A 25,168-nucleotide genomic window follows, 5' to 3' on the forward strand; every position below is an offset into this window, starting at 1 on the left:
GTCCCTGAAGCTCACATCCCTGGGCCCACCCTAGGTGGGAACTGAGGGATTAAACCTCTCTCCTCTCCCTGCCTATCCCCCCTTCCTCCCCCGTAAGCCCCGTATGGGCAGAGCAATTCTAAGACCACCTCATGAGACTGAATGTATACACGTCATGCCAGACCTATCTGGTAGCCTTCTATGCTGGAGTGATGATAGTGATGAGCAAGGGGAAGGGGACTGATGTCATCTGCCTAGATCTATGAATGGCCTTTGACATGGTCCTCCACCTCATCCTTATCTCTAAATTGAAGAGAAACAGATTTGAGGGGTAGACTATGCCGTGGATAAGGAATTGGTGGAAGAATGTAGATAGAGGGTTGTGAATGGTACTATGAATGTCCAGGTGAAGGCTAGTGATGTGCAGTGTCCCCCAGGGTTCTGTCTTGGGACCGGTGTTCATCAGCATCTTCCTCAATAACATCAATGACTGGCTCTTGTATGCCCTCAGCAAGTTTGCCAGAGTCACCAAGTTGAGTGGTGTGGTTACACATTAGCAGAAAAGGATGTCATCCAGAAGGACCTTGACAAACTCAAAAGGTCAACTTTATGAGGTTCTACATAGCAAAGTGCAAGGTTTTGCACTTGGGTCGGAGTAATTTGGGATACGTATACAGACAGGGTGAAGAACTCCTTGACAGTAGTCTGCAGAGAAGGACCTGGGGGTCCTATTGGATGAAAAACTTAACATGAGCCAGCAGTGTGCTCTTGCAGATCAGAAGGTCAATGGTATCCTAGGCTCCATCACAAGAGGAGTGGCCAACAGGGACAGGGAGGCGATTGTCCCTGTCTACTCTGCCTTTGAGAGGCCCCATCTGGAGTACTACGTTCAGGTCTGGGGCCCCCAGAACAGAAAAGATGAGCTGTTGGAGAGGGTCCAGAGGGGGGCCACAAAGATGATCATAGGGCTGGAGCACTTCCCTTGTGAGGACAGGCTGAGGGAGTTGGGTTTGTTCAGCCTGGAGAAGAGAAGGCTGCGATGAGACCTCACTGCAGACTTCCTGTATTTAGAAGGGGATTATAAAAAGGAGGGGAATCAACTTATTACTTGGGTAGGTTGTGATAGGACATGGGAGAATGGTTTTAAGCTCAAGGAAGGAAGGTTTAGATTGAATGTCAAGGCAGTTCTTTGCAGAGGGAGTGGTGAGGTGCTGGAACAGTCTGCCCAGTGGTGTTGTGGATGCTCCATCCCTGGAGGTCTTCAAGACCAGGTTGGATGTGGCCCTGGGCAACCTGGTCTACTACCAGATCTGGAGGTTTTTGGCCCTGTCTGTGACAGGGTGGTTGCAACTGGAGGATCCTTGGGGTCCCTTCCAACCCAAGCCATTCTATGATTCTGTGATAACAATACTGAATTTAATTTAAAAGAATATCAGGATAGTCTACTTACTTCTCTAATGAGCTTTTTTCTAATCTTTCTTTCTCTTTTCTCTGACGTTCTTTGTTCTTCTTGACTCGAGCCTCCCAGAGTCCTCTTATGAGAGAAAAGTCAAATATTATCACCTGATGCCCCATACTGTTGACATTAAGCTTCTCCTGCAAGAACAAGGCATCATGAACACTTAATGCAAGCATTAAGAATAAAATAGGAAACAGAATCATCGTGTTTTAATAAACTTTCCTGGGAAAAAAAAGAATCCAAAATAATAGTAATACAATGTGCTCTCTACCTTATACAGTTTTTCTAGAGTTTTGTACCCACAGTGATCAATGTATCATAGAAGAAATTTCCACACAAAATCAACTACAGGCTAGAGCTAAATGTTGAATTTTCTGGAGCCCTTGCACTTTTCCCTTTCAAAAATAAATACACAGTTGCAAAGAACTACTAATCTGATGAAAAGAATTTGAATGACTTTGTGGTTTTTTGAAATCTAGGCAACAAGCATTAAAAGAACTAATAAATTATTTAATAATCATAAATCATACACTTCAGCTTGCGTTCTCACCATACTGATCTTTATGCACCCACATTAATTCTGTCCCACAGTAATTGTGTCCATAAATATATACTTATCTGTGAAAGGTGTTAAAACACCTGCCCTACAACATACAGTGAAAGACTAACTATTGTTGAAATAAGTTAGTGTTTGTGAACACGTTACCAATTTATATGTACATGTAGAGTTTCCTTCCAGCAGTTCAGAGTATAAATGCATTAGGTTCTGAGACCATCTTTTAACGTGCAGTTAAGAACTCAACTGAACTAGAGGCTAGTTCATCAATCTTTCTCTGTTGAATTAAGAAGACAGAAAAACTTCTTGCAAGGAGCCTTCCTTTTCCTGAAGTCAGTGATAAAGTACTCATTCCCTTTAATAAGCATCATGCTTGAGCTTGGCCAGATAAGAACTCTAATGTCTTTCAGCTCAAGGAAAAAAATCTACAGTATCTTTAATAAGAGAAAACCTTATAGTTACACCTTATGAAACATAGTTCGACTAGCAATATAATGTTCCTTCCTAATCTGTAGCAATGGTTCAGGGGCAAAAAGAGAAAAAAACACCCTTGATATCACTAACGTAAGTACAGATATAAATTTTCATAAGTAAAGCAGCACTCCCTTAGTCTCTTGCTTGGAATCACTGGTGAGAGTGCAAGCCTCACACCACTGTTTTTTTATTAAATGCAGCTACATCATGTACCACTGACTTCTGTCAAGTTTAGTCCTTCAAACTTAGATCCACTAAATCACCGTGAACATGTATTATAAAATAGAAGTTTGACGGATTTTAAAAATAATTGCTTGCACCAAGATAAAAGAACTTTGTTTAAGGTATTGTTAGATGCTACTTTTATTATACCACTCATAAGATTAAAAAAATGATGGAAAGAATGAAACTTGACTGAAATATCTACTGCTAATTGAGAAAGCCTTTTTCCTTACAGGATATTTTTAAGATTTCTGCTATTATGCTTTTCTCAGACCTTCTGAGATCTTTTTTTTTTCCAGGCTCTAAGTCCTTCAATTGGGGCTGTTTATTATCTGTCTTTCTGTTATAATACTGAGGAAGAAGTGGAAAATATTCTCCCCTCTACAATGTTCCTCTTGTAATTTCATAACTGCCTCTTTTTTCTTCACCTCTCTTTACTTCACAACATATAAAATGTAAAATATATTCTGGGCCAGAAAACACCCTCATGTCCTCTGGAAGACACAGAGTGTGTATTAAAATTAATTATGCAGACATACACTAAGAAGAAAGGTTCCTAATTGTCCACCTTATTTGTCATATTTGTAAGACTACTCCAAATGCTGGCACAGAGATACTGGTAAGAGATCGATATTTTTACAAGACAAAGTCTTTTTTACCTTAGTATGGTTCTATATCTACTATCTTTGTTGTTCATAGAGGTTGTTTATATTTACAAGCACTAACAATTACACAAAAAATAAGTTTATAGCTTATCTGGTACTGGCTGCTGACAAAAGACAAGTTAAAAACCTGTTAATAATAGTGTAAAGAGAATGATGACCTTATTCTCAGTTGAATGGTTTATCTATAATCAGATGTACCTTTTAAAATTGCTTTCATCTGTTATCACCTAAAATAAAACACTCTCCTCAACTGTCTAAACCAAGAAACAGCAGCAAGGACTTCCTCCTCACAGTAGCAGCAGTCATTCTGCAGGCTCTCATTCATTTTAATAGAACAATTCATAGCTCAGTATTTTGGTAGGGCTATTGCGGTAGCTGAATTGCTGAGAGACAAGTGGCAGCTCAGCACTCAAGCTCTGTTGGAACTAGATGGCCTTAATCAACAAAAGTCTGGATGAATTCTATAAGTACTTTATTTTTTTGACTTGTTCCCCACCTTCCTGTCTGCCACGTTAAGTCATCTGTTCTTTATTAAGACAGTGATTTATTAGAGATTCAAGATAGAAAAGTTCATATGACTTTCATCCGCAAATTGGATTAGATTGCAATGCATTGGGATTTCTCTTCAATTGTAAAACCAGGTACAAGAGGAATACAGCTAGGAGTTAAGAGGTGCCCATCAAAACTCCTGAGGACTATTCTGTTCGAATTGAACACGGCCACAAATACGTTGTGAAGACAGCATCTACCAAGGCATAATTAGGTGGTTGACAGTTTAATACCATCTTCCCTGGGTAACAACTACATCTGTAGTCTGGTGGAGATTATCAGTTCACCTTTCTTATCTAACATTCTACAGATGTTCTTTCAGTCTTATGAATTATTAGTGAAACACATAACAAAGGAAAGGCTCTTCAGCAATGTGAGAGAGATACAAAAGTAATGTCTCCTATTTTATTATGCTGGCCTATGACATCAGATGCAGATGTTAGTGGTATGGCAATAGAGGTTCTACCTTCCCACCAATAATCCTTCACATTTTCTCACCATGCGAGTGATGGCAGCAGAGAGGCAGCCTGACAAAATGTTGTCTGGCATGGAAGTGCATGTGAAGTAAAGGTGTGGAACTGAATTCTTCTGTGGAAAAGGAAAAAAAAAAAAAGAAGAAGAAAAGAAAAAAAAAAAAAAAAGCACTTATTGACGTTCACTGATGCTTGCTGATCATTCATAGAGACAAAACAGTGGATGTGAGAACAACTAGGCAGTGTGTGGTGTGTTTCAGAAGTGGTGACAGCAACATGAAAGATAAGCCATGTTCCAGACAGCCATGCACAGCTGTCACACCATGAAATGAAGTGTCTCAATCTGCTCATTCATGCAAATCAATGGATTACAACCAGGAAAGTGCATAAAGAGCTGAATCTTGGCTTGAGTGGAACTGATGGTAGCAACACTGAAATATTGCAAATTCTGTGCTAGGTCAGTGCCATAAATGCCCACACAGGAAGAGAAAGAACACCATATGCAAGTTTGTCAGAATCTATCGAACCAATATGAGACTAAAGACAATGCTGACTAAGCTGAAGGCTCACTCTTTCTGAGTCAGGACAGAGAAGAATACAAGGTTCCTCTTGCTGTGTGGTAACACAAGGCCCATATCAGCATGAAGACCATGGTGCACATTGCCAGCCTTGGCACTACCATACGCACCATATATTCTGGATTTGGCTCCTTCTGACTTCCACCTGTTCAGGCCAATAAAGTAAATAAACTGTGTGGGCAATACTTCCCTTGCAACAATGCCATGACAGCAGCTGTGAAACAGTGAGTCACCTCTGCTGCTGCAGATCATTACAAGCACAGCATGCAGGCTCTTGTTCATTTCTGCATGGCTAATAGTGATAGCTACATTGAAAAATAGTGTTTTGTAGCTGAGAAATTGCTCTATCAAATAGTGTTACTGTGCTCTTTATATCTGTTGTAGTTTCCATGGAAATAAATAGGAGCCATTACATTTGGAGTGATCTAGGCATCATGATGAGAGTACAGAAAAGACACTCAGTAACATACAGAGAAGAAAAAGTTACCATTTTCAAGAGAATCATTTGTAGAAAAAAAGGTTTTCTGTGTATGTCTGGGTATGCGGATAATCTTATCCCTCACCATTTATACCTCCTAAGAAGTAATCTACTGACTTCCAAGTATGTTACCTTTTAAGGATATTGATTTCTTAATATCCTTAAAAGGCAACATATTTAGAAGTCAGTTTATTTTCTTCTCTCTTTCTGTCAATGGTTAGCTCAGAAATAAAGCTGACTATTCAAGTTAAACATTTTTTTCTAATGATTGCAAGATTTTCCTTTCAGAAGCTGGTACACATTACATTTTAGGCAATATTTTTAAGCAATATATGTTTTAAGTAATTGAAGTTAAAAGAAAAAGAATTCTAATAATAAATATTTGAAAACTATTTTGCAAACTAATAGTAGAGTCCAGAGAAACTTGAACTAGTAGCAGACGACAGAAGTATCCTTTTACTTCTCTCATTCCCTTTCTTCATATTTTTTATCAGAAAAGAGGGAAAAGTAAAAAATAAACATTATCTTTGCTTAAATAAAAGATCCCTTTTCGTACTATGGCCATTGTAGCAACTTCTGTTCCCATAATTAGTCCAGGTCACCTCTTATTTTCATTGATAACACACACAAAAGAATCCTTAACACCTTTCTGCATTCTAAACTAGGAATTTACAGTTCTACCCAGATTAGCCCCTCTCTTTCGCAGCTGTATCTGCTTGTTGTACTGTGGGCTTCATATCAACCCTGAAGTATTTTTTTTCTTTGTTTGTTTGTTTGTTTTTTCCTGGGCAATTTAATAATTCCCCAGATCTCTGGACCAGCTGAAGTTGAACAAAAGTGCTTCAGCTTCATCACACAATAACACTCTCAATCAGTATTTAGTTCTAATTTTCTGATTACCATGTGCTGTTCCTGAATGCACAGAACAAAACAAGTGATTTTACAGACATTTGTGAGATTTCTAGTATTAAAAAGAAAACAGTACTATGCCTTTACAATCTTGCAATCATTTTTTTCATTCAATTATATATGTAAATAGATCCATTGAAATCAAAGACAATTTTTATGTGTATAAGGATACTGATACTGAAGCACTTGGAGGATTAGGTGGCAAAAAGAAACCAAGATCTCAGTGATCATATTTTCACTTAAACAATTAAATGTTAACACCAAATGTTATCGGTAGTAAAAATATCTGCTTAAATATCTACATGGAATATTTTTATTTTATCTTTTATTTTATTTTAATTTGTAATTTTCCCTAAAGATATTCAGATAGTTCTCTAGCACCTGCCTCAAATTTTTCTTCTTCCTGTTGCATGAGGACCCAGAAGCCTAGATTTAAAGTAGATTTAAATCTATTCATTAAGGTGTTTAAAAACCACAGATTGAAGAAGGTATCTGCCTTATAATGTCTGTATTCTTTATTACTTATTATTTATTGTTATTTAGTAAATCTGGTATGCTACCTCTTTAAAAACTTTGTTCTCTATAGCTACTGATATCTCCAACCATTTACTGCTCTACCATAGACCTGCTAGACAATTTCAAGGCTATCTTTGAAAATAGCCAGTACTCTCTCAAGTCTGCTCAGTTCTATCCGTCCTCACTAGGCCCTTGGCCCCCATTACCAATGCAGTTTTTGACTCTTTGTTTTGGTTTATTTTTCTATTTTGTTTCTTTTACTGGGTTTAGGAAAGAGGAGGAAAATGACCAATTGCACTACATCTGGAGGTGTTACAAGCCTCTGCTACAAAAGGCCACTCAAGCAAGTGGGTTTTAAAATGTTAAAGGAGATTCATCTCAGTTAGCAGTTCATATACTAGCAGATGCCACAACATCACACTCCCTTGAGAATCAAACTGTTTAAGTACCCGTATGCTAGTAACACTGAAATCCTACAGAAGTTCAAAGAAGTGCACTTCAAAGGACAAGCTGCATTGGATTAACAATATACAACATTTCTGTAATAATTTTAGCACTGTATTGATGTATAGTCCCAATGAGGAATGTACTACACAAAATTAAGGACAAGATCTTCTTTCAAAAGTAGTGGAGCACAGGGAAAAAGTGCTCTTAGATATGAAAACTGTACAGCTTTCCAGGACTGACAATACCAAGTCTCCTTTGCTGTCTATCAAAGTTATCCTTGTCTTGAGTGGTTTGAAAACAGTTAGTCAGATGGCAAAACTAAAACAGTTTTATTATATGACAGTTAAGCCTCCTCTGATCAATTTTAATATCAGTGTTAATAATGGCCAACAAGTCTGCACTGTGCATTCGTAGAATAAGACCTATGTCTTCTCTTTAGTCTCAAAGTTGTACAACATAGTTTTGATATTACTAATCAGACAATATTAGTTAGTGTTAAAGCCCTCCAGAATCTGAATGGCCCCTTACTGCTTTCAGAACCAACACCAGGCATACCTTCATTTGCTGAGTTACCAAAATGTTAACATTTTCATTCTTCAATTTGTTTAACAGTCTTGTTCAATTGATATTTCCTTTTAGATAATCACTATAGGAGACCTGCTGTAATCTTATTACTGCCTGGATTACATAGGGGAAAATATGAGTGAACGTCTTCTAGTAATCCTGCAAATAATTTCTTAGGAAATAAGCTGACTCACACAGTCATCAAGTCATTTATCCCATGGGACTTTAAGTAATTCAAGAGAACTTGACATTTGGATAGGATCTGAACACATTTGTTTCTTTCTTTATTTATGTACTTATTATGAAAGAAAGATTACATTACAGAAATATGCTGAAAGAACAGTAGAAATGGTGACAATGTTCAAAGTTTACAACAAACACAGCTCAGACGTGGGTCACTGTTACACTATGACACTTTGGGAGAGGGAAGGAACTGCAGAACAGGAAGCTGCTCTACCCTTCCTCGTCTTGCTGCTGAAAACAAGCCCTTGTTATACACACTCAGGGCATTATTCTCTGCACTGGATTTGCAGGTAAATTTGTAGCTAAACTCACCAAATATGCAGATTTAATAGTCTGTTTTAGGGAAGAGATCAAATTTGGTTTGTATTCTTCAATCACATATGCATCCAGGTCTGTAGAGATCCAGAAAATAATGCTACACCACAGAATAAATAGAAGTGGAAAGGGACAAGCTGCTTCAGGCTGGAGAAAGTCATCCTGACACTTGGACACAAGCCTAGATGTTTGGGGAGTTTGAAATATTCCTTCCTGCTCCCTCAAGAGCACATTCTAAGCCAGCCAGCTCCTAGATAAACAAACACAGACAGTGACACTTCCAAACTGTTAGTACAGCTTTCACTGAAGTTAATTTCAAAAATTAGTATCTTTGTGTATCACAGAGTTTAATCCTAAATGGCCTGATAAATCTATTTAATTTTGAGTTTTCTACTTATATAAAATAAATTTTTAAGAACAGAATCTTAATTAAGACATTAGCCTATTTCACACGCACACACACACACACACAAAAAAAACTTTTGCACTGTTTGTATACAACAGCTAATAGAGCAAAGATTTCATATCTTTATATATTCCTTATTCTTTAGGTAGGGATAACTATGAACATCAAAAATTAAAAAGATATGTGAATACAGACATGAAATTCCTCAGCTTGGTTCCTGCACATTTTTATACATCGTTGTTCAGTTCTGCAGCACAATTACTGACAGTTTTCATTAATCTGTTAATATTCTAGATGTAAGTTAGTCAGCCTCACAAACTTTATCACTGCATTCTTCACACCTTGATTTTCAGACAATTTTTTGCAAGTTTATTCATTAATCAGGTCTCTAATTATGTATTAATTAGCAGCTGAAATACAATGATCCTTATGCTTTCTCAACTCTTGTAGTACTAATATGTTTGCCATCAAGCATGATAGATGTTACATATGCAAGGATATTTATTATAGATGTACTCCCTTTGCACTTCAGTGAACTGACTAATTATTCAAAGAAATTTTTCCATTGACAATGTAGATAACAAAACACTGGACTGTGGCACAAATGCATTCTTTATTTTTTCATGGAGCATTAGTAAAGACAAGTATAATACTCATAAGATTAAGGAGTGTCTGATGTATTTGAAATGAATATCTTATATTTTAAGATATTTTTGTCAAAGGATGCCGGTGAGCTCAAAAGTGTATTGCATATTTTTAAGGTTGTTGAATCTACAAATTTAGCTGTAGTCAGCAGCCGGAAAGAATTGTTATAAGTAAACCTGGAAAGCCTGAGTCTGTCCAATAGTTAGAGACTCCCCACTTCATTAGTTACAAAAATCCACTGCAAATAAAGATACAATGAACAAAATATGGAGGCTTTCATATATGATTAGATGGTCTTAATTAATCAGAAACCTGAGAGAAGAGTCTCAGGTTTCTCAAATCTGTTCTGTGTCATCAGATCTTTTAGCAATACCTAATTGACTTATTCTCATTCATCATAAGCTTAGTGGACTGTGGCCAACCCAGGAAATGGGGCTGCTATTGTTACCTTTTGTGCACTGGAGTTATCTGTTCATGGAGTTATCTGAATGGATGATAATCTCATAAACTATATTTTAGATTGCCTTTTCTAATTGAGAATAGACACAGAATTGAGAATAAAATTTTGATGATGTCCTTTTGTTTCGTGTCCATTTTCCATGCAGTGATCTAACAAGAATCCTGTACTACCTTCTGCATTTTCCCTTGTTGTAAAAGCAAAGCAAAAATCCATGACTGAACTATAACATTGAGCTTTTTAGTCATTTCTTATTTACACATATTGTGAGTAAAATGCTCATAGCCATTTCCTAAACACTCAGATTCTTTTATGTAAGATGATAAGCACAAACAATTTAGATAGGCAGGAGAAGATAGTGTTTAAACTACTTCAGCAGCCAAGATATTCCAGCTCAAGTGGCTCAAACTCTACCTCACAGCAATGAAGTAGCACTGTATTCTCTCACTCTCCTCACTGACTAGAGCTTTATCTTTAGACTTTCCCAACAAACTTTCCAAAGCATTTGGATAGGAGGTACAGGTGACAAAGACAGATGGGCATCCTTCTTGTAACAGTTCTTCACCCTCACTCCTGTGAAGAGCAAAGTGGATGAAACTCCAGTAGGATCTGCCTCTTTGGTTAATACCTCTTATCTATCACTGACCTTCTCAAGTTAACTGCTCGCTAAGTTAACAGCTACTAAGAAAACTAGTCAGTACCTTAGCATAGAGTGTTTACATGTCAGTGACAGACAGCACTAAATACTCAATAGCAGCAACAACAATAATGACAACATTTGACTTTAAATGATAGGTTTTGCTCACAAAAAGATTTCGCAGGTTAGATTTTCTATACCATGCTAGATTAGCTTGTGGCCTTAGTGGCCTTCAGAAACAGAACCTCTATAGCTCTTCTTAAGTTCCACTCTAAATTTTGACAAACAACATAAATAAATGACCAAACTCTCCAACCATTTTTTTTACTGAAAATCATTCTACACCAGCATATGTCCTTGAGATGTAATAGCAAGGGTTTATTACAACTGAGTCATGAAGTGAGCAAGTAGCTGGAAGTCTTGTAAACCTTCCTAAATTATAAAGTTTGGATTTGTCACAGATGTAAATCTTCTTAGAGAAATGACATATATACTATGAGTCTTACAATCTTCAAAGGCACCCAGCAAATACACCGCTTTGGATTAATGTTTTCATCTATTTATCCCATATATATTGGCATTTAAAAATCTACAATACAGTAACAGCAGCAAAGAGCTGATAAAGGCATTTCAGTTTCATTACTTCCTACCTTGACCCCACACAACTGAAGAAACACAATAACCAGCAAAATTGACACTTACCTGCTACTAAAGAACACTAGTGTCCAGAAGTCCTGGGTGTACTCTGTGGTTATTTAATTTGAGACACAGAGGTTGTTTATAGCAGCAGCATAGCTCATGGCCAGCCAAACCTATTTGAACCCACAGCGTGACTAGCCCTCCAGATGTACTAATATGCTATATTTGTAAAGTGATAACATGATCTAAGGTCGTCCAGCAGAGACATGAAGAGGATAAAATATCTACACTGCATGACTCAACACAGGACAAGAAACAGCAGTGTAAAGAGAGTAGCATCTCATTTGCACCTAAGAAATTGTGACAGAGCTAATGTTATCCATGTTTATGTGTTTTCCTTGGAAAAGGACAAAACAATAAAAGTACTCTGTATTCCTCTTAGACACTCTTTTCTTCTCCATGTCCACACAAGTGTGATAGATTGAATAGACAACTGCATCATTGTGCAGCTGCAATGAGTGATTGATTTATAGCAAATACTGCTTTTACTTGCTCATTTTTTTATGCCTAATGCTCAGTATGGGTGTCTGTACACCTATGAGTGTTGCCTGTTGTCTGTATACCTTCAGAGTGTTGCCTCTGAAAGAAATATCACTTTGGTACACAATATCTGTCAGAATGCTCTGAGAACTAGCAATTCCCTTAAGGTTCCTCAGGTGTTACTGGCAATGGGGCTCCCCATAGGAGTGGCCTGGCAGGATCTGGCAGCTGGGCTAGTCCCATCTCATCAACCAGAAGCAGGACAGCAGAGGGCTGCACCAGCACCAGCACCAGGCACCAGGATGAGAAAGGGACAGAGGCTGGGCCTGGACTTGGGCCTGTAAGTGGGCTTAGCTCAGCAGGGCCCATGGTTGGGTTGGGCAAAACTGTGGGAAGCTGGGGACCCATGTGGCCTCACTGGGTCAGGCAGGAGGTGATGGCCCTGATGTCTGAAGTGAGTCCTGGGTGGAGGGCATGAAGGATGCTGAAATGGTGTGCTGGTCTTTGAGCATGTGACAGAGACCTCAAGGGAAGAGAACAGGGATGGGGATCATGAGTGCTGTGACACGATTCAGGACTCTGGCAATTTGGCTTAAATGATTGAAATGTTCAGATCCTTATTTCCTTAGTGAAGTAAGACTGTTCATACCTAATTATATATTCTTAGTCAAAAAATAACTGGTTTGTACCTACAAACTGACATTTTCAAATGATTTCTGTTTATTATTCATCTCTGCCGGTAATAATAAGCATCAACTGCAGCAGCTGGACTTGGCTAAACTTCAGATGCTAGTTTTGCATTGGGGTGTTTCCAGAGTCTTTACTGAAAACTCACTGTGTTAGTACAAGCAGAAGAAGAAAATCTGGGAGAAACAAGAATGGCAAATGTAATCATTCAAGTTTTTCCTCAAGCCTGGAGGAGATATCAGGATTCATCCTGATATTATTTTTGCCTTGGTGGAATGCCTGAAGAGTCTGTAACACAAGTCCTTACCATTTGATCAACATATTTTTAAAAAATATTGGTAATAAGAAAGCGCATTGCTCATCACTACCACATCTGAGTTACCAAAGATATATCTGTTGAAAGCAACATCTGTTCACCTACGTGCATATTTCTGACAAATAGCTCTCTGGGTTTCCTAAGTAAGTGATACTTATTAGACCTCATCTGCACAAGCTGGCAAAGCAATTCGTAATGGAGGCAATAAAGAGAGATACATAAGAGAAGACAAAACACCACCCTTGTATAATCAAAAGCACACTACTACTACCCTTACTCATCAGTATCATCACTCCAGCAGAGAAAGCTACCAGATAGGTCTGGCATGACGTGTATACATTCAGTCTCATGAGGTGGTCTTAGAATTGCTCTGCCCATACGGGGCTTACGGGGGAGGAAGGGGGGATAGGCAGGGAGAGGAGGGAGGTTTAATCCCTCAGTTCCCACCTAGGGTGGGCCCAGGGATGTGAGCTTCAGGGACATGAGAAATACAAGAATCCGGGTTGCCAGTGAAGAACGAGGCAGAAAACTCATTTAGTACCTCAGCCTTCCCCATATCTGTTGTAGCCAGTTCTCCTTTCTCAATTACCAAAGGAGGTGTGCTCTCTTTGGCCTGCCTCTTCTGGCCAACTTACCTGTAGAATCCCTTCTTCTGTAGAATGTTTTTAACATTCCTCACCACGTTTGGTTCCATCTGCACCTTGGCTTTCCTAATCCCCTCTCTGCAAATCCAGACAGTGTCCCTGTATTCTCCCCAGGTGACGCACCCTTGTTTCCACAGCCGGTACAATCTGTACTTTTCCTTCCATTTGCCCAGCAGGTCCTTGCCAAGCCATGCTGGTTTCCTGCCTCCCCTGCCCACTTTCTTATTCTGAGGTGCAGAGAGCTCTTGCGCTCTCAGAAAGGCATCCTTAAAGAGTAGCCAGCTTTCCTCCACTCCTTTGTCTCTAAGGACAGCTTCCCAGGAGATTTCGTCCAGCAGTTCCTTAACACAGAAGGGCAAAAAGCCTAAAGTTTGCTCTCCCAAGTTCAGAGGCCTGACCCTATTTTTCATTCACTGTGTTTCTTTGCTGTGAGGGTGTTGGAGCACTGAAACGGGCTGCCCAGAGAGGTTGTGGAATCTCCTTCCCTGGAGGTATTCAAAAGCCACCTGGGCACTTTCCCATGTAATCTACCACAGGGAACCTGCTTTAGCAGGGAGGTTGGACTTGATGACCTCCAGAGGTCCCTACCAACTCCTGCAATTCTGTGATTCTATATTTGGTTTAAGGTTTTAGGGAAGGGTGGAAAGGGTCATGCAAGAATTTGAGAAAACATCATGCAAAAAGTAATACTAACTCTTATTTTAAATATGCCAGGACCAAGAATGCTGCAAGGCCCCACTCTTTCCCTGGCCCACATTCCTCAAGATGTGAATATTTAATTTGAAGAGAAAAATCAGACATGTTGCACCTTTCTATTCCTTTCATGTTATATGGAATTAAAGTTTTTATTCTGGAATTCATGAAAGCATGTTCATAAAAGTACTATGTACTACATTAAATCTTTTATTGAGTTGAAAGAGAAACAAAATAAGTGAAATAAATGGAGACACGCAGCTGCTTCTGGATAAAAAAGACAGAATAAAAGCACTATCAGTATGCCATGGGAAGAGTACAGGAGTCCTATCTGGACCTATAGAGTGGGGATCAGAAATGCCAAGGCACAGATGGAACTGAACAGTTTTGGATCCACCTCACTGCTACTCATCCAGCTCATATTTCAACAGCTTATCCATTAGGATCTTATGTGGGACAGTGTCACAGGCCTTACTGAAGTCCAGGAAAACAACAGTTGTTCTCCCCTCATCTATCAGGCTGCTCATTTCATTAGTCTATCACTAAACCACGTTCATAAGCACTACATCTACAAGTCTTTCAAATATTATCCAATGATGACTCAACCACTTCCTTGGAGAGCCCGTTCCAATGCTTTACAACCCGCCCAGTGAATATTTTTATCCTAATACTCAAACTACACCTTCCTTTGTGCAACTTATGGCCATTTGCTCTTGTCCTGCTGATTTTTCTTGGGAAAGGAGACTGATCACCGCCTCACTACAATCACCTTTGAGGTAGTCATGGAGAGCAATAATGTCTCCCCTAAGTCTCGCTTTCTCTAGGCTAAATAACTCCAGTTCCCTCAGTTGCTGCTCGTGAGACTTGCCCTTTAGACCTGGCACTGTCTTTGTTGCCATGTTGTTGGAACATGCTCCAGTATCTTGAAGTCTTGCTTCTAGTGAGATGCTCAAAACTGAGCATGGGATTCAAGATGTGGCCTTGCCAGAGTTGAATACAGGAGTGCAATCATCTCCTTAGTCCTGCTAGCCACACTATTTCTGATACAAGCCAGCATGATGGTGTCGGTTTTCTTGGTCACCTGAGCACACTGCTATTTCTGTTGCCCATCAAGCTGCAAGCCCAGGTCCTTTTCCTCCAGGCAGTTTTAAAGCCACTCTTCCTCCAGTCTGTAGCACTGCATAGGCTTGGTTGTGATCCAAGTTCAGTATCTGGCTTTTAGCCTTGTTGAACCTCATACAACTGGCTTTGGGCCATTGGTCCAGCCCATTAAGATCCCTCTGTAGAGCCTTCTTAGCCTCACGCAGAGCAGCTTTTTTGCTTAACTTCTTGTTGTCTGTAGACTTACTGAGGTTGCAGCTTAATACCCTTATTCACATCATTGCTAAATATATTAAAGAGAAGAGGAGACTGAGCCCCGGAGAGCACCACTGTGACTGGCATCCAACTGGATGGTTTCTAGTATTAGCTGTTCCACCACCTACCCAAAGATCAAGGTCAGGCTGACTCGCCTGCAGTTCCCCAGGCCTCTTCTTGACCTCTGTGAAGGTTGGAGTGACATTTATTTTCACCCAGACTTTGTACACTTTTCCCACTTGCCATGATTGACCCCAAATTGCTGAGTGGCTTCACAACGTCTGCCAACTTCTTTGGGACTTGTGGATGCATTGCATCAGGGCCCATGGATTTATGAATGCCTGCCTACTTTACTAAAGTATTCCCTAACCTCATCCTATTCTGCCAAAGGCACATCTTCCTTCATCCAGCCTTTCAGCCTGGTATCTGGGACCTTCCAGGAGTCTTGTCTTCCTGACGAAGTCTGAGGAAAAAAAGGCATTCAATATCAGTCTTTTCATTGCCATGTGTGAATAGGTCTGCCATCTCATCTTTTTTTTCTTTTGTTTTTGGTACAGTTACATGGCAGGTAAAGCAGAAGTCTCTATATTACCTGTGTCTATGTCATCTACTGTTTGTATGGGTGCTCCTGCAGTAGAAGACTGGCACTAGTAAGTGGGAGCTAACAGAGGAGCTGGTGAGAAATTTGTGATGATATGGATAACAGGAAGAAAGGATTCAGAAGTAGATAGTGTGTATAAGCCTATAGAAGCAAGTTTGGTCTGCATACAGTCAAACATCATGACAGGCCTGAGCCAATTCATGGTATGCTTAGTTGACAGAGGCTACTTCCCTCAAAACTATCCTATGCATACTGCATCCTGACACCACAGCTGACATTGTCCACCAGAGCTGCAAAGTCTCAGACACAGTTACTGCATTGCCCACTACGGTGTTAACCTGGGATATACTCCTCATTGAGCTTATGTAGTAGACTCATTTTGGGTCTCTGTGTACTCATGCAACATTGCAGTTAGATCACCTTCTTGAACAAAGAATATTGCATGTGTAACAGTACCAAAACAGTTATTTCATAAAGATATAGGTCCATCATATCTTCTGGTGCTAATCAAGATTGGAGCTATCACCAAATGCGGTTGGAGCCTGTGTTTAAATGTTTGGCATCCCAGTCTTGAGAATAATATGCAAAAATATCTAAGCTGTCACTATGTGAAGCCTGCTGCTCCATGAGACAGCAGCTATATGACTTTCAATATATAGCCCACCTTGAAAGCTATAGTCTTTGTCATGAATCAGTTTATTTGTCTAATCTTGCTTCTGTCCTAAGATAGAAGGTCCTCTACACATGATATTGATAAAACCACAAGTCAGATATGTGACCAGGGTAACCAAGTGTTGCCTATTAATGCATAGATCTTCCTAGTCTTCATAGTCTTCTATTGTGCCACTTTATAGCAAACTCACAGTGTAGACAGCCATCAAAGATGCTAACAAAACAATCTACTTAATAAATGATTGCAATAGATATTCTCAGTTTTCTGTCATTTTTTCTTTGTGCTTTCTAATGTGGATAATAATGTGCCACTGAATTAATGTCAGTAGAAGATTTTAGGCATTCAGAAAACACAGACTCCAGAACAGACCTAACCTAGGCAGAAGCGAAAAGATCATTTGGTGTAAACAAGAAACCTTGACACTAACACTTCAGAGAAGAGACTGAGAACAGAAGTTCTTCTAGCATAGCTGTTGTCAAAACTCCTACCATAAGGAAGCACATGGCAATTAACAGATCTTTAGTGACATATTTTCCAGAGACATCCAACAAAGCCAGATTTATTAAAAGTCTTACACAAAGTCTGAACTGAAGAGGAGATAGAAATTCCTATACAATTTTCCATTTGCTGAAAAGAACTCTGCAAAACCAAAATATTTTTGCTTGTTGCATTATTTTCATACTGTCTATGTGACCTTTAGTCTCGAGCTGTCAGAGCTGCAGAATGACGGTAAAAACACTGCAGAATCCACAAGTCCAATTACATGTCAGTTCAGCGGGGAAGATTCTTATATCAGTGACCTTTCAGTCTTGAGGTGTTAGCCTTTTTTGATAAAGTTTCAGTAGGTACTAAAGGAAAGATCCAATTTATAACTCATGGCAGAGCTACAGCTCAGAGGTGGCTGCTCTGAATTGTGCCTGGAGCATTAATTCAATGGTCAAAGTCTCAGGCAGTGTTTGAAACTATGGGCCGTGAGTCACACTGTCTTATTGTCTGACTTGTGCTAGCACAGATTTAACTCTGCTGTCAAACAAGTGCAGCAGGATTGACTTAAGGTTTGGGGTTTTTTTTGAAGTTTCAGAGCCCTGCTGAAAAAGCCCTTCCAGTGCTACTGAGCACTTCATTGGGGAATCTTGTTGACATAACAAGTGAGTCTTCTAGAGTCACAAGTCACAAGCTACAGTGATTTGGGAATAAGAGATTCTCAGAGGACCACAAAATATCTCAGGATTTGTTCCTGGTGTTTTGTGAATGTCTTAAAAATCATTTCAGCTTGTTGAGGCTGTCTTTCCAGAAGTAAATCACTCTCCAATAAATGTGCAATGACCTTAAAATCATGAGAGGAAGAACATCTAAGTATTCCTGAAGAATTTTGCATGCACTCTGGGGAAGAAATACTACACTTAAAGTCAAGAGCTGTCCAAGAGTTTATAGACTTTGCCAATTTCTTTGAGTAGACTACAAGGCTTTGATTGGTTGAATGGATATAGTCTACCTTGATACTGTCTCCCACAACATCCTTATAACAAAGCTGAGGAAGTGTGGGATAGATGAGTGGACAGTGAGGTGGGTTGAGAACTGGCTGACTGGCAGAGCACAGAGGGTCGTTGTTGGCGGTGCAGAGTCTGGTTGGAGACCTGTAACCAGCGGTGTTCCTCAGGGGTTGTGCTGGGTCCAGTCTTGTTCAACATCTTCATCAATGACCTTGATGAGGGGATAGTGGCCACCCTCAGCAAGTTTGCTGAGGATACGAAGTTGGGAGGATTGGCTGACACTCCTGAAGGCTGTGCTGCCATTCAGCGAGACCTGGACAGGCTGGAGAGCTGGGCAGAAAGAAACCAGATGAGGTTTAACAAAAGCAAGTATAGAGTCTTGCATCTGGGGAGGAATAATCGCATGCACCGGTACAGGTTGGGGGATGACCTGCTGGAGAGGAGCTCTGCGGAGAGGGACCTGGGTGTCCTGGTGGATGACAGGTTGGCCATGAGCCAGCAGTGTGCCCTTGTGGCCAAGAGGGCCAACGGCATTCTGGGGTGCATTAAAAAGAGCGTGGCCAGCAGGTCAAGGGAAGTGATCCTCCCCCTCTACTCTGCCCTGGTAAGGCCTCATCTGGAGTACTGTGTCCAGTTCTGGGCTCCCCTGTACAAAAAAGACAGAGATCTCTTGGAAAGAGTCCAGCGGAGGGCCACAAAGATGGTGAAGGGCCTGGAGCGTCTCTCCTATGAGGAAAGGCTGAGTGAGCTGGGTCTGTTTAGCCTTGAGAAGAGAAGACTGAGAGGAGACCTGATCCAGGTCTATAAATATCTAAGTTGTGGGGGGCAGAGTGGCGAGACCAGACTCTTTTTCAGCAGTATGTGGAGACAGGACAAGGGGAAACGGCCGAAAACTGGAGCATAGGAAGTTCCGCACAAATGTGTACAAGAACTTCTTTACGGTGAGGGTGACGGAGCGCTGGAACAGGCTGCCCAGGGAGGTTGTGGAGTCTCCTTCTCTGGAAATATTCAAGACCCATCTGAATGTCTACCTGTGCGACCTGGTGTAGGGAACCTGCTTTGGCAGGGGGGTTGGACTCGATGATCTCTGGAGGTCCCTTCCAACCCCTACAATTCTGTGATTCTGTGATTCTGTGAATACGTTCCAGGAGGATGTTAGCAAGATTATAAAGGATTCCAAGATAAAACTGTATCAGTATAAATAATAATATGAACATTAGCATTTGATGATCAATTCTCATGTGAAAGATACACTAATATGTTATGTGGAACACAGTTTTACTCAGCCTTAGGCTCCTTTTCAAGCTAACTACACTTGTACTTAATTTGAACTGAATTTAAGAAACATTTTCTGAGCAAAATAATGGAGGTTATCTATCGATCTCTTTCTTCTTGCATTTAATTGTGCAACAAATCAAAGACACAAGAGCCTGCTAGTGTGAAGGAACAGAAATTAGGTATATGTTACATTTGTTTGACCAGCAGTTCCTGAGAATAGGAGGCTCTTTTGTAGGAGCCAGACTCAGCAGACAGCCTCATTAGATGCATCACTAAAAAGAGCAAACCATAGCTATTGAGGGGGTGCGTATCTTCATCAAAGTGTAGTAGGGTGCTATCACGGGATACAAATATACTGTTTTCCAAGATTAAACCTGGAAGAAGAAGGGAATCACAGGAAAGCTCAGTTCCCTCTAGCTACCTTTGTTCATTCAGAGTACAGGGAAAAACAATCCAGTGGGCTATCAAATGCAAAACCCTGCCATGACAAATTATTCAGAAAATACTTTTGAGAGGGTGAGATGACTTGCTGAACCATTGCAAACTGCATCATCCCATGGATCCCCATGGATTTACAACTTGCACCCATTGCATTCCACTGTGGTACATAAAGAACATCAAAGAAGTATTCCTACTCTGAGCCCACTAAGAAGCAGTGCTGTTGTCACTTCTCTCTTACTGACCTGAGCTTGGCAATACTACAGCAAGTGGATGTTTTAAAGAATGAAACAAATGATGCCATCTACTGTCCAAACAACAGGAACATCTAGATCATTTGCACACATAGCAATTAATCTTGTGAGTTTTCTGCCTTCAAAAATACTGTTGCTGAGGAATGAATACAAATATTTGCTTTTTCCTTTATTTCTGTGTATGGTATAAAGGCCACTTTGGCAGCATAATTTTAAAAATGTATGCAGGAATATGTTACTTGTATGTAATTCTCTGTTGTGAATTCCCTGTCCCAGTAGTATCATTGTCATCCTATAAACAATATGCACTACTCAGGGGTCTAGATCTGTATTACCAGATTATGGGCAGTAATTTTGACAGAGGAATAGTGTGCATGAGCAATCAGGCACAGCTACAAAAGAGAGAGATAAACTGTCTTTCTTTGTCTTCTAATCCAGAAAGGTGTTTTTGTTTTAATTTCTGACCTACTATAGTATGAACATATATATGAACAGTTCTCCATGTGCAACCATTTCTACCTAACCATTTACTGCAGCATACTTTAAATAACTCATGCTTGATACTAATTATAACAGACCACACAAAGGCAAGTAAGAAAACAGAACTGGCTTAATCCATGGGCAATAAGCCTACATTTAGTGAAATACAGAAATGGAGACACACATGAGTTAAAAACAGGAAGACAAAAGACCATTGTAGTTTATCTTGACACCTCGTCAGACTTCCATATGAGTCATGTCAACAAGTGAGGAAAAACTGACATCAGAGAAGAAAATTGCCCTAGAGTGCCAAGTGCTTGGTCTTATCTTTACAGGGGAATAAGTGTAATCTGACCTCCTGTTGCCATTCTAAGACATGATAAATCAAGTAAGACTCACAGTAAACTTTAAGATTCTGACTCATGTCTGAGGACTGCCCACTGAGACAGTAGACGGCCATACACTACTGCCCATTATCTGCTTCCCCCAGTAATGTTTGTGTCTAAGCAGACCATGAAAGAACTCTGAAGCATGTTTGCAAACATTTTGAGATTGGTAAACACCAATTTCAGTTTACTTATCTATAAAACCAGATAGTTTTGCTAGCTCAGGAGCCACCTCTTGGACTACACATCAGATAGAAGAAAGAATTAGTTACAGTGAAGATGCAACCTGAGGCGTAAATGGAAATTTTGTCTCAAGAATTTATAAAATTTGCTTCTTGTGGATGTGCAGTCAAACATATTTTCTGGCCTCTGCAGCTGCATAAGATTTTTGACATTTTGCCAAATTCTTATCATAACTTTATAAGGCAAAGTAAAGCCATGGGGAAAAGAAGTTCTAATCCATACCTGCAAACTACATGCAGAGAAAGCAGGAATCTGAACATGATCTTCTCTGACAGAAACAGCTTTCAGATAAGCATAGCAAAAAAACTTCTGAGTTCTAAATTCTGTGTCTGTCTACCTATTATAGTTTAAATTCAAATGACAGTGGCATAACCCAATAAGCATGTCAGTAAAGGTACAGGTAAGTTTACTGTGCTTGAAACCAACACCAGAGGGCTATCAGATAAGAAAAAAATCTGTATTTAAAGTGACACATAAGAAATTAGCTCAAACTAAGGCAATAAAACTGCATAAAAAGTTTGTTCTCACTGAAGCTACTGTGCATCATAGTCTTATTAATTCTGTAGTGTTTTATTCCCTGCTCTACTTCCTATTTTATACTATAGACAGCACTGAAATAAATTACACAAAATAAAAATTTGACCTCAATAGATGCCATTTTAACATTTCAGGTGTAAAGAGTTCCATAAGAGACCTGAAAGAAAGAGGAATAACTTGATTTTGCCAGTCTGCTGGGATGTTAATGGCTTTCACTCATATACAGAGCTGGGTTTTAACTTAAGAAGAGAGAAGACGAAGACCAAGAATAAGAGTGAAGGCCTAGAGGTGAAAGAAGGGTTTTAATTTTATGAATATTCTTTACACATATTAATATTGATGAGATAATTCACCCAGAAACAATGAAACATCTCCCAGTGCACATAACTCATGGGGCTAGTTAACAGAAGCTGGACGCCACTGAATCAAATATTTAGCAGTAGTGGAGTAGACTCTGGTAAAACACTTTTTTAAAAGGAAAAATCTGCCAAGTTTGCTGACCTTGATGCCTATACATCTTCATATCAAAGCCAAGCAATATGTATTTCTGTACCGTAGACACCGTAGGGGTGAGCTGTGTTTGCACAGGGCAGAGGTGAGGCTTAGCCCCAGGAGTACCACCACTCACATGATAAAGAGACAGAACTGTGTTTGGAAGATGCCTCAGTCTGATACTGAATGCTGACCTTGGTCCTAACAGTCCTTTCTGAGTACTCCCATCCAAAAACACATGACATGTTCGTGTACTACAGTGAAAATAACAAAATATCCCTAAAAGAAGAGGCATTATCCAAGGAGCTTTTTTTGGATAACCACTGTGGTGAAAGCATCTTTTAAGCTGGTTTCTACAACCCTCTTTCAATTTTGGTCCTCTAATACTACTGTGGGCATCAATGTTTTTCACCAGTGAATGAAACTCCGTCAGTTGATACTGAAGAAATAGCTATTGTAGAAGAGACTTCAATATCTCATTTCCTTGGAGCTGAGGAGTCCTCTCCTTGTATTCTACATGTACTTACTCCCACCCACTTCGGGCTGAGACAAATTGCTGGGTTATGTGGAGACTTGCACAGCTCTGGCCCACAAAAGCACAGAAGATAGATAAAGCAGGCCTTTGTCAAACTCCTTGACTCTGTAACAACCAAACAACATAGGATGCCAAGAATAAATCAACTAGGAAAAATTCAGTGTGGGAAACAGAGCAATTAGGTACCCATGTTGCTCTGTAAATGAAAAGGAAAAAAAAGGAATTTGAGGAGCCCTTCACTCTATGCCGACAGGCACTAGGTGCCAGAAAGAGAGAAAGGGAGACAATGGGTTGTTTTCTGACAGTCAATAATTCTCAAGTGTTTCTTTTTTTAAATAACTCTTTATTTGATCTGACAAGGCTAAATACAATACTGTACCTCAGAGATTCGAGGTGCGCATTGCAAGCAGTGAAGAACCATGGAAAATGAAATATTTTCTTTTAAGTGAAAAGAAACTGTGGGACTGATTAAGGGATAAATGAGACTCTTGATAGGGAGCAGAAGAAGCTGCTTCAAAACCTTCCAGAGAAAAGAAACCTACAACAGCTGCTTCAATCATCTCACCTCTTTTTCTGTCTCTCCCCTTGGATACATACATCCACCTATCTCTTGTGCTGGCACCAGCACTTGCATTTTGCCAGAGACAGGAAGTTTGGGGAATTCAATCAGCTGGGGAAAAATATGCATATTTTCACAGGGTTAGTTTTCCATTTGGTTAACTCCCTGCCTGGCAAGCCCCTGCCATAGGTGTGCACCAGCATCAGCAAAAGGAAGTGGCCCTCTCAGGTACAGGTCGTAGCAAGCAGAACAATATCAAAGCCAACTTAGCTGAGGTCTTAAAGTACTGAAATCTCAGCACAATCTAGGACAAGCAACTGCAACTGGTTTGGACCACTGAGTTAATGACCTTATTGCTACTGAACATATTTTAAGAGGTTCAGAAAAGCCCCTTTAGCAACCTCAAAGACTATTCTAATCTCTATCAAGAAATTGTGCGTTTGTATTTGAAATTTTACAATTGTAATTTTTACAGTTAACTATAAATATTGGTAGGTTTGTCTCAAGAGTTGTTCACTGTATCTTGAGGATCTAGTAAAGATGAATGGGAACTATTGCAGTATGCTGTTCTTGTCCTCTACAGACATCAGTTAAAATCCAGACACCAAATGTATCAGAACTCTGTTTTAGCCTGTGTAATTTCTAATCGACACCTCCACAGCGTCTTAGGAACAACTATGTCCCTGCTTGTGCCTGGTCAAGGCAAATGACAAATTGTCAGACTTAATAATTGTGAATTATTGTTTTGTTGTAGATGATAGAGATTGATGTTCCAAGTTCTTAGGATTCACGATTTCAGACCTGTTTGCTTAACCATCTGTATACCAAAGGTGAATTTCAGTAGGCTGATGCAGATCTTGCTGACAGAAGCCAAGCTTCCTGTTTCTTCCTTTTTACATCCTCTTGTCACTACCTAGTTTGGGCCAAGAAATACCCAGCCCAGTGTCAGATAAACCAATTTGAGAAAAAGAGATATTTTTTCCTGTTGTTGAATGTATTTTCTATCTGAAGGGATGTTAGAAAGTGATTAGCCAATGACTAGAAGCACCTCACTGGACAGAAACACCTCAAACATTACCCCATTAAGAGGCATGCCCTTCCCAGTCTAATTTAGAACAAACTACATCATACCAGTAGCAAAGAATACAAATAGCCAGGAATACAAAATTCTACCCTCACTTGAACATCAGAAATCCTTTGCATTTTCAGCACTATATGAATGGTGTCCTGGCCAACACGTTAGCTTCATTGTTAAAGAACAACCTCTTTGAGTTCTGTTGCGATAGTGAAATGGTGTGAACTGCAAGAAACCTAGTATGAATTTCAGTCTTGAAATGAAATAAAAATTTACAATCACAGTTCACCGTGAGAAAATCAAGTGTATTCAAATGCAGGTCTATCTGAATTGTTACAATTTGCAAGCCAACGCAAATTGGCTGTTAGACATATACATACCTACATATTAAATAAATAAATAAATCCCTTTTAAATCAAATTTGGGAAGGTTCACACAGATGGAAAACTCAAGACATTTCTGTGGAGCAGCTGATAACTACTATCACTGCCTCCTCATTCACTCTTAATTGGCAGCTTCACACTTTTTGCAGTTCTGCAAGCATCAGTTTAAGATGGCCTGTAACACTGCCAGCTCGTTTTAACAAGAGCCCTCAGCTAGTAAAAGAAGAAGGAAAAAGTTGTGCAAGTTCTGCAACGGAATCCACGACTTGAATTTATTACACAGTAGATCCTGGA

The 25,168-nt window shown here is 39.7% G+C and overlaps 1 protein-coding gene across 3 annotated transcripts in view; it reads right to left on the minus strand.

Annotated features, from left to right (window-relative positions):
- Nucleotides 1-25,168, minus strand: part of LRRC2 (leucine rich repeat containing 2) — a 99,022-nt gene that overhangs the window by 60,742 nt on the left and 13,112 nt on the right. For 2 of the 3 annotated variants that reach the window (XM_090131012.1, XM_090131013.1), the window contains exon 2: nucleotides 1,430-1,575. In XM_090131012.1, coding sequence (XP_089987138.1) covers nucleotides 1,430-1,554 — 125 coding nt within the window. In that variant the 5' untranslated portion in view covers nucleotides 1,555-1,575. Of the gene's footprint in view, nucleotides 1-1,429; nucleotides 1,576-11,274; nucleotides 11,431-25,168 lie in introns of those variants that run through there. The other variant, XM_090131014.1, reaches the window with a different exon arrangement.

The sequence above is a fragment of the Phasianus colchicus genome, chromosome Z (assembly GCF_987193195.1).
Source record: "Phasianus colchicus chromosome Z, bPhaCol1.hap1.1, whole genome shotgun sequence".
Lineage (NCBI taxonomy): Eukaryota > Metazoa > Chordata > Aves > Galliformes > Phasianidae > Phasianus > Phasianus colchicus.